We start from the raw sequence: 10,411 nt of genomic DNA, 5'->3' as shown, positions 1-10,411 counted from the left end.
TGTCCTACCACCCATTCCTGGGAACTCGAGGAGTGTCGGAATCTCCCAGAAGTGTAAGATGCCTCCACGGTGTGCTGTGGTTTCATCCACTAACAGCTTCATCACAGCTATGTTCTGGCAGACACCAAGAAGTGTTTTGCGTATGAAATTTCTGCTGGAAAATGTAGCTCAAGTGAAGAACCATCAAACGGACGGGGTAGGACAGATGAGTACACAAGGTCTCATTTGCAGCTTTTGTTCTTTTTACATTTTATTAAGGCGTCAGGGTCACTTTGGGCTCTCAGGCTACATATCTGCATTAAAGACCATAGCAGCTGCTGGCCACTATGGGAACACAAAATACGTCACCAAACACTCACTCAGACATCTCAAACTGGCCTCTGATACCCAAGACTTGGCAGTTATAACACCAGGCCAAAGCTTAATCTGCTGACATCATTCCAGAAGAAAATAAAAATAAAGTGTTTTATTTGAGGTCGAAGAGGTGTCTACTTCCAAAGTGGATTTAAGTAAAACAGTGTACAACGTCTGTAATAAAAGGATATATATATATTTGTTACATCATCTTTGCCATAGTTGATTCTTCTGCATAAATCTGTATTGAACAAAATAAGAAAAAAAAAAAGGTAGACGTCTTTACTGCAGCTTCAGGAATGTAAAGATCTATATATCCAAAAAGAATTTATTTTTTATTCTTTTTTTTACTATAAAACTAAACTGTCTGCAGAGTGTTTTTTTTATATTTATTATCGTCCGGTTTAAATCAGTAGTTTAATAAGAATTAGAAAAGACGTAGCACTGTTCAGTGTTTCTGACAAAGTAGAAAGGGTGAAGACATAAATAAGGCTTTAATTTTGGCAAAACATGATTACAATGTCTTCCATTTTATCCTCAGTGGTACAGTCCCTCGGGTAATTCAACCTACGGAGAGAGGCAGGACACAATTAGTATGTTAGTTTATTAAAGAGATTCTATGAACATCAAATGGTGGACTATTAAAAGATGAACTCTAAGCAAACAGATAATATGTAGGTCAATATATGGTGGGTTGCTTTTACCTGTATTCCTTTGCAATGTCGCCCAGTTCTGAGATTATAGGGAACACAGGCAGCTTGAACTTTGAAATTTAACTAGTTTGTGGCTTACAAACACCACCAAAAATAATTACTGATCCGGTAAAAAAAAGGCTAAATAGTGACTTGATCCTTCAGATGCAGTCACTGTTAAGCTGGCCATAGATGCAGGGCCGGCCCTACCATGGGACCCGATGGTACCATTGTACCAGGCGGCACTTTCAGGGGGGCGGCAAATTGCCGCCCGCCCGCCATCCCATTCTTCCAGCTCCGCTCTCCAGTCCACTGTGGGGCTAATTGCATGAATAGAGCCATAACAGGTCCTTTTTATACTCCTATACATGTAAACAACCATAACAGGTTCTCTTTATACTCCTATATACATGTATAGAGCCATGATAGGTCCACTTTAGTTATCATGATATAAAATAATGGATGTGGGGGCATTTTGGTGGGCGTAATTTTTTTGGGGGGGCAGCATTTAATTCTTGGTACCAGGCAGCACAATGTCTTGGGCCGGTGCATTGCCACGAAATGAGATTTGCCATCGGATGAGATGGTCCGCCTCCATCACATCCTATTGGCTCACCCCTGTCACGTGACATATTTAAACGTCAAGTATCGACGCAAACATCAGTCTCAGCTAGGCTATTATAGGGAGAGGATCTCCTCTCCCTGTGATAGCTGAAGCTGCACGGAGCTGGTGCATGGAGCTCGCATGGCCTCTGTGGCCCGATTCCGAGAGCGGAATCGGGCCACAGAAGCTCATACATTTACTAGGCTAATAAATGTTCTCCTTTATTACAATGTCAGGCTAATAAATGTTCTCCTTTATTACAATGTCAGGCTAATAAATGTTCTCCTTCATTACAATGTCACTTCGGGATCTACAGCGATATCGGGATCCCTCTGCCCGATAGCGCTGTCATGCCTCCCCGCGAGCGCGATTAGATCCACAGCGCTATCGGGATCCCAATGCCCGAAGCGCTGTCGGCGTGCCTCCCGCCAGCGCTAACTACACCCCGCGCCCGCAGCTCTACTCCCCGTCCCCCGTTAAGGCTCAGGGAACGGGGAACAGAAAGTAGAGCATCGGGTGCAGGTAAAGTAGTAGTGCGCAGGCGCTGGACTACGCAAATAGCTCCGTGCACCAGCTCCGTGCAGCTTCAGCTATCACAGGGAGAGGAGATCCTCTCCTATGATAGCCTAGCTAGAGCTGATGTTTGCGTCGATACTTGACGTTTAAATATGTCACGTGACAGGAGTGAGCCAATAGGATGTGATGGAGGCGGACATCTCATCCGATGGCAAATCTCATTTCGTGGCAATACACCGGCACTGCATAGATGGTTCAAATCTTGACCTGTTTCAGCATGGATTCAAACCATGTATGGGCAGCCTAAATGTACCAAAGTTGATGAGTCTATCACCTTCGGTACAACCAGCTTGTTGCATTTTTACATGCGATTAATTGCTAGCAATAATTACTGTGTTCTACCAGCGGGGATGGCTTTTTTGCCCAACAGGCTGGTAATACACAAGTTGATTGATGGGATTGACCCTGGGTAACAATCAGCCTACCCATACATGGATCGAAATTTCAACCCATGTTCGGGCCAGACTTAAAGTCATGGTAAACCCTATAATAAGGCTTACCTGTAGCTACCCTGGATATCTCCTAAACCCTGTATTTGCATGTGCCGATATCATCGGCACATGCACACTGAAGCAATGGCACGTACGTGGCGTTGCTTCACTGAGTGTTCTGTTACCATCAGCTCCGGACAATCACAGCGACGGAGCCCGCGATACCCAGAAGTAACTCCGCCGGAGCGGTGTACGAGGACGGCTGCAGGGGCTTCAATCTCAGGTAATTCATAATGAGCTAGTATGCCATGCATACTATTAGTGCTCATTATGCCTTTGTCTTGCAGGTTATTTTTTTTTTCTTTTGTCCTAGGTTTACAACCACTGTAAGTGATGCATCAGGTCTGCCTTTTCCAAATACATTTGGGGAGTATTTTTGTATAGCATGTTTAAATTCAGTTACTGTTGATTAACTCACTACCGTCTGCTTCTGTTCCAAGCACCAACTATTCTTTCATCAAAGCCCTCATTCACACCAGTGTTTACGGCTTTCTGCAGGGAAACAGCTGCAGTCAGGAAGCCTCATTCACAACAATAGAAGGCCGTCAGCACCCACAGCCATTTGCATGTAATCGGACATGCAGCGAACACCTGTGGATGATTGGCCCTGGGTGCAGATTCTTTACGCCCAGGTCGATTATCCACAGGTCATCACTGTTTGTTCAACTACATGCAAACGGCTGCAGTCATGGTCCGCCTCATTTCTTTGAACGGGGTTTCCTGCCTGCAACAGTTGGCAGGAAGCCCTGTTAGTCTCCTGTAGGAAATCATAATTGTCCAACACACAGTTGTGAATGAGGCCTAAGAATGTTACTAATGTTTTGCTTTGAATTCTCCTCTTGCTAGTTTGGAGGTCGCGCTCCAGTGTTTTCGATCCCAGCTTCAGATTGAAAGTGCTGTCCTCCTGTTCTATTCCTCAGACCTTTTTTCTTCCTTGCAGATTTTTTTCATTGCTTCCCTCCAGCCGTACAGTGAAATGACGAGACAGGCAGGAGCACTCTCATTCTGGGAGGACATCCCTTAGACAGCACATCACCAATCATGGTAAAGTGCCTATGAAATAGGTTCTTTATCATGCGATCAGCTGTGCCCAATTCACAGCCGATCACAGTGTAAACAGGAATTGCCAGTCAACTGCATTTCTCTCCTCACATTAACAGCAGGTGAGGACAGGAGAGCCGTAAGCGGGGATGTCTGCACTGGCAATCAGGGCACTGATCGTTGTCATGATGATCAGTACGGCCCCAACAGTGCTGCAAATCAGTGCAGCCTCATCAGCGAAGGAGAACAATTACCGTTACTTATTATTTATATTTTACAAGCCAAAAAAAAAAACGTTGTTTTCTAGTTTGTTTAGCAGCAAAAAAAAAAAAAAACAGTGGTGATTAAATACCACCAAAAGAAAAATGTATGTCTTATATATATATAAAAAAAATAAAAAAAAAACTTTGTTTGGGTACATGGTTGCATGACCGCGCAATTTTCACTCAAAATGCGACATCACTGAAATCTGAAAATTGGGCCTGGGCAGGAAGGGGTGAAAGTACCCAGTAGGCAAGAAGTGGCTAAACACATCCATCAGCATACATGTGCTTCCATTGAGGAGACTTTAAATTTTAGAGTTAGGACTGCAGTGCCCAGGGAGCCTTGACGGGGCCTGCAGCTTACGCATGTATTTGCAAAGACCGTGCAACTAAACCCCTGTTTTAACGCACTGTTAGGTGAATTCGGTTGGTTGCTGATTGGTCGGCGAGTTAAGCTTGGTTATTCTGTGTGTTTGTTGACATGCGTCCGCCCTTCCAATGCTCCTTGCTGTGAAGACCAGTCATCCACTGAGTCGTCCCACCCCAAGGGACGCAACGTTCGGCAGGGAAGGACGTGACGTCACCTGCAGCCTTCCATTGTAATCACACATCTCGCTGTATTTCCTGGCATTGGATTAGTGCCTATGTTTGTGAGTTTTTACATATTTCTTATTAAATTTTATTATTGCGGAGAGCACTATATGTCCTTCTTTTCCATGATTGGACCTGCTCCCGACTGGTACTATCCGTGAGTCCGAGTGCTTGGTCCTTGTTTGGTCCCTGTTGGAGCTTTGCCTGAATATACCCATATGGGAAAGCGCATTTGACCCTATCTAACAGAGGGTCGACCTTGTGAGGTGAGTGGTCATTTCTGTTATCGGTGGAGGTGTCTTACTATATTCCACTCTCATCATCCGCTTGCTTCTGCCTACAGCCCCTCTTTAAAGATCACTGGGGTGACTTTTTTATGGACTTGTTACTAGCGCTGCACTATCTTTTGCATATTTACCTCAGGAACTTTTTGAATTGACTCCTAAGTGTTCAGCAGCTTGTCATTTTTGTATTTTTATTGCGCTGATTGGTTTCTTTTACAGTCATAGGTAGGGGCATCGACAGTTGTTTTTTTTAAGTGTTAAACGTATGTGAGTGAGTGTGCGTAATTATATCCACACACACACACAACACATATATATATATATATATATACATACATACATACATACACAGCCATTTGCCTGAGTTGAGTTTTTAAGCAAGGCGACTGTTCTTTTTGTACATAAGGCCCCAAGTGCTGATGCCTGCGGAAACCAGATAATGATTTGTCTTCAAAACGCCCTGAAATATTAACATCTGGATGCGGACTGCTTCGCACTGGGTAAAAACAGCACCCGTCGGCGACCCTAACTCACTGGAGTAAGAGCGAGTCCTTCATACAGAGACTGCATTTGCAGCAGCCATGTAACAAAGTTCATAATTAAAGCTTTTTGTTAACACCAATTACCAAACAGATGGGGGGAATGCATACATTAGCGGCCACTTATCGTTGGGTGACGGGGACTCAGAGGCAAGACTTGAATGATAACACTTTGATATAATACAGAGCATTTGGAGATTAAAGCACTTTCTGAAAGCGCCTTATTATCTGTGGCATTATTTACAAGAAGATTACACGTTCATTTTGCAATTTCTTTAAATGATGACTTGCGCTGCTGTAATGTATTTCTGCTAAATCGCCCTATGGGGAATTTGATTTAAAGAGCAGCACATCTGCTAGAAAAAATCTGCTGGCAGGAGCTACAAGACCTGCTGGTGCAGAGAGGCTTTTATCTTTCACTGCCAAGTCATCCCAATCAGACCCATCAAAATCTCACTGCCTACTTCTCCCTAAGATAAAGGGTACATGCCAGGGTGAAATTACTACCACCGGAATGCACCATTACAGAAAAAATTGCATGGTTGACCCCCATACAGGAAAAGTCCTTAGATATGTCAGCAAAAATTAAAAGACCTCTAAATGCTAGATGATAAAGATCTACCTCTTTATGAGGCTCATTGATGGAGGCCTCCACCAGCCCAGTAATTTAGGGTTTGGGGAGCATTTTATCTCCTCATCCACCACTCAGGATGCAGAGCTTAGGCCTAACTGGCCAATCGCCAGGCTCAAACATAGTCATGTGAAGGAGAAAGTCGTCAACCTTGTATAGGCCCAGACACAGAGCTTACAAAGTGTTCGGATTCCCGCCTTTTATCAGAGCCTGGATAAGCATATATAGAAACAGACAAGCGACAGCAAAATAAAGCGACTTTTTCAACCTTAACATCGATCTGTTTTATCTGAAGCATGCTTAACGCAATATTAATAATAATATCAAAACATGAAAAAAAATCTGAAGTGTAGTGGCTGCATTCTTTTCTTTTCATGCTTTCTTCTATATTGTTACCTTGTGATCTAGCTAGCAAGTCTGTTAAATTTTCAATTTTTAAAAAACCAAGCTGTCCACAAAAAAGGCATTAGAGGTTGAGACAAACCTTTTAATAATCAAAAAAAAAAAAAAAATGCAAGCAGGCAGTTTTTTTTTCTCTTCTTTTAAAATAAATATATATATATAAAACGCACACCACACACACAGGCAAGATATGCCAGGGATATGCAATTAGCGGACCTCCAGCTGTTGCAAAACTACAAGTCCCATCATCCTAAAATATTGAGGGGGACGGCAGCACGGAGGGGGGAGAAGAGAGGGGGACAGATGCACGGAGGGGAAGAGGGAGGACAGATGCACGAAGAGAAGAGGGGGGGACAGATGCACGGAAGAGAAGAGGGGGGGACAGATGCACAGGGGGGGGAGAAGAGGGGGGGGACAGATGCACAGAGGGGGGGAGAAGAGGGGGGGACAGATGCACAGGGGGGGGAGAAGAGGGGGGGACAGATGCACGGAGGGGGAGAAGATGGGGGGGACAGATGGCACGGTAGGGGAGGAAGATGGGGGGGACAGATGCACGGAGGGAAGAAGAAGGGGGGAACAGAGGCACGTGAGGGGGAGAAGAGAGGGGGAAAGATGCACGGGGGTAGGGGGAGAAGAGAGGGGGACAGAGTGCAGCTGCCGAGGGGGGAGAAGAGGGAGAGGGGACAGATGCACGGGAGGGGTGATGAGGGGGGGGGGGGGTGGGGTGGTCGGAGGGGGGTGAGGAGGGGGACAGATGCCGAGGGGGAGAAGAGAGGGGGACAGATGCACGGAGGAGAAGAGGGGGGGACAGATGCACGGAGGGGGAGAAGAGAGGGGGACAGATGCACGGAGGGGAGAAGAGAGGGGGACAGATGCACGGAGGGGGAGAAGAGAGGGGGACAGATGCACGGAGGGGAAGAAGAGAGGGGGACAGATGCACGGAGGGGGAGAAGAGAGGGGACAGATGCACGGAGGGGGAGAAGAGAGGGGGACAGATGCATGGAGGGGGAGAAGAGAGGGGGACAGATGCACGGAGGGGGAGAAGAGAAGGGGACAGATGCACGGAGGAGAAGAGAGGGGGACAGATGCACGGAGGAGAAGAGAGGGGGACAGATGCACGGAGGAGAAGAGAGGGGGACAGATGCACGGAGGAGAAGAGAGGGGGACATATGCATAGAGGGGAGAAGAGAGGGGGAAAGATGCACGGAGGGGGAGAAGAGAGGGGAAAGATGCACAGAGGGAGACACGGAGAAGAGAGGTGGACACGGAGCAGCATGGAGGTGGTGCCTCTGGGTGTCATGCTTGTGGCTGTCAGAGTCTCGCTATGCCTCATGGGATTTGTGTTCTGCAACAGCTGGAGGTCGGCTAATTGCATATCCCCGAGATATGCTATGTCTCACACCAGGGAGAAAGCCTTGCATTACGGTGTGAGTTACAGACAGAAGAACAGGAAGTGAGGATTTCTCAGAAGAAATAAGGACAGTTAAAAGTAAAATCGAAGGATGAGGTAAGTGAAGGAGGACTGCACTAAGGTAAAGGAAGCTATTTAGGAATTTTTTTTTTTTTACCTTTACAACCCCTTTAAGTGCTGACAAATAGGGTTTTTAATGACAGAAGAGACCCCCATCAGTCTCTTCTGCCTTAAAGGCTTTCCTGCCTGTAAGCGGTCATGTTCACTGACCATGCATGCGCAACTCAGTGAACCTGCACAGCATCTATCTGTAGCGCGGTGATGTGACTCCTGTGCACAGGCGTGACATTATCATGGCCTGGCCATTTAAGAGGCCTAACAGACAAAACCCAGAAGGAAGATTGGGTGAAGATGGAAGTGCCCGAGATCTGACATCACAGTGCCGGAGAGCTTCCTTTGACAGTCAAGTCTATCATAATGTGCTAGTATGTGGTGGCAAACTAGCACATTATGGCTTAAACCATGTTTAAAAGCATAGTTTACTACTACTATACTAAGGTGAATCCAACACTTTCATTACCACCCACCGGCCCTAGAAACAATTTTACCTCCTCTAAAGTCAAATTGTTTTCCCAAGAGAACCGTTATCCTGAGCTTAAAAGATTTAGCCACATTCACAGGTTGTGCCGTCACTCACTTACCTTTTCTAGGGATATGCCACTGTTCTCTATGACATTAGAGTCTCCAGAGCCCTTGAGTATTTCAACCTGAATGAGGTCCAGGGATTTCTGTGCCTGAACAAGGAGAACAAGACACATCAGGATATATAAACATGGATCAATCACAGCTGACAAATACAATTGTAGATGATGCTTTATCAGGTAAAGCAAAAGCAGCAGGAAATTCCATGTGCAGCGTCACATGTCCCAGGAGGGAAAGCTCCAAGACAAAGCTGGCTCCCACATCCAAAATGGCCACCTTTGATACAACCAGCCTGCCAGATTCTCTTGCGATCATTGCTAGCGGCTGCTAAAGCCGCTAGCAATAATCACTGTCGTCTCCCAGTGGAGACAGCTTCCCCCTGCTGGGAGAAGACAATAGCCCTGGAGGAGGAATTCCCCGGTCAGCACTGTCTGTGTTGATGGGGGAATTGAATTTGCTCAGTGTATGTCCAGCCTTAGTTTAATGACTTCCTGCCCAATAGATACGTTGTGTTTGGATTTTCTCACCTCGTTTAAATCACTGGCCACTTTTTGACGCTCGCTCTGCTCCATTTCCAGTTTCTTTATTGTATCATCCAGTTGACTCTTCAGCTATTGGTGTTAAAAAAAATAAAAAAAAATAAAAGTTATTCTCCCTGTATACTACAGTCACTGAGCAAAGAGATTTCTAGACGTTGTCACCAGACCATTCATTTCAACAACCATCTTCCTATATCTGCATTTAACAGACTTTAGGCATCCTAGCCAATAGTTGTGTAAACATCTGAAAGCCTTAAAGTGTGTTTCCACCATTTGCAGCCAAATATGGATAACACCAACTTTATATTTGTTACAAATAGCATCATTTTAAAATGTTAAATTGTTGCTTACAGTTTACTTGCTCTTTTCTGAAAATTCCAATACAAAAGTTTCACTCTGTTATGCTCGGAAGTTATAAATTGATTCTAAAGCTTTTTTTTTTCTTCGTGATATTAAAATAAAAAAACATATTCTACTTACCTGCTCTGTGCAATGCTTTTGCACAGAGAAGCCCCGATCCTCTTCTTCTGGGTCCCCCGCCGGCGCTCCAGGCAATTTTATTTCATCGGGGGGCCCCCATGGAAAGCCGCTTTCCATGGGGGCAACCATACATGTTACTTCCCGAGCCCCGCTACTGCGCCCATTGACAGACATCGGGAACCAGCCCCACCTCCCAGGATTTGATTACCAGCAGCGGGAGCTAATGGCTGTCCAATGAGGGAGACAGCAGCCAAAGCCACTGCGCTCGGCACATTGTTGGATCAGATCTGATTCGGGTAAGAAAAAGGGGGAGCTACACCTTAAAGCAGGGATAAGCAATTAGCTGACCTCCAGCTGTTGCCAAACTACAAGTCCCATCATGCCTCTGCCTCTGGGTGTTATGCTTGATGCTGTCAGAGTCTCGCTATGCCTCATGGGACTTGTAGTTTGGCAATATCTGGAGGTCCGCTAATTGCTTATCCCTGCCTTAAAGCATAGAATAAAAATGGAAAACCTAAAAACTTTAGAACCAATTAAGATTAACATAATAACCCTGTCTGTACTGTGGTGGCAGATTTTATTATCGGTGTCTACCCTAACAGAGTTAAAGATCTAGAAACATTGCATCTGCATTCTATGTTAATGAGGGGAAACTCTGTGCCACTCTACGTGGATATTAAGGCCAGCCATAGACTGCGCACATTTCTTTGCACGAATCCCCATCAACACAGATAGTGCCTACCCACACACGGTTTGAATGTTGGGCGTTCCTGCTGAACCAGCCGAGATTCGAACTGTCTATGGCCGGCAT

The 10,411-nt window shown here is 45.5% G+C and overlaps 1 protein-coding gene across 7 annotated transcripts in view; it reads right to left on the bottom strand.

Annotated features, from left to right (window-relative positions):
• Nucleotides 1–451: 451 nt before the first annotated feature.
• KTN1 (kinectin 1) overlaps nt 452–10,411 on the bottom strand; it is a 168,060-nt gene continuing 158,100 nt past the window's right edge. For all 7 annotated transcript variants that reach the window (XM_040333965.1, XM_040333969.1, XM_040333963.1 and 4 more), the window contains 3 exons: nt 9,109–9,192; nt 8,581–8,673; nt 452–921 (listed from right to left, as the gene is read on the bottom strand). In XM_040333965.1, coding sequence (XP_040189899.1) covers nt 892–921; nt 8,581–8,673; nt 9,109–9,192 — 207 coding nt within the window. In that variant the 3' untranslated portion in view covers nt 452–891. The remainder of the gene's footprint in view (nt 922–8,580; nt 8,674–9,108; nt 9,193–10,411) is intronic.

This window comes from Rana temporaria, chromosome 13 (genome assembly GCF_905171775.1).
Source record: "Rana temporaria chromosome 13, aRanTem1.1, whole genome shotgun sequence".
Classification (NCBI taxonomy): Eukaryota; Metazoa; Chordata; class Amphibia; order Anura; family Ranidae; genus Rana; species Rana temporaria.
The sequence above is the reverse complement of the archived record's forward strand: the minus strand, read 5'-3'. Positions and strand labels throughout refer to the sequence as shown.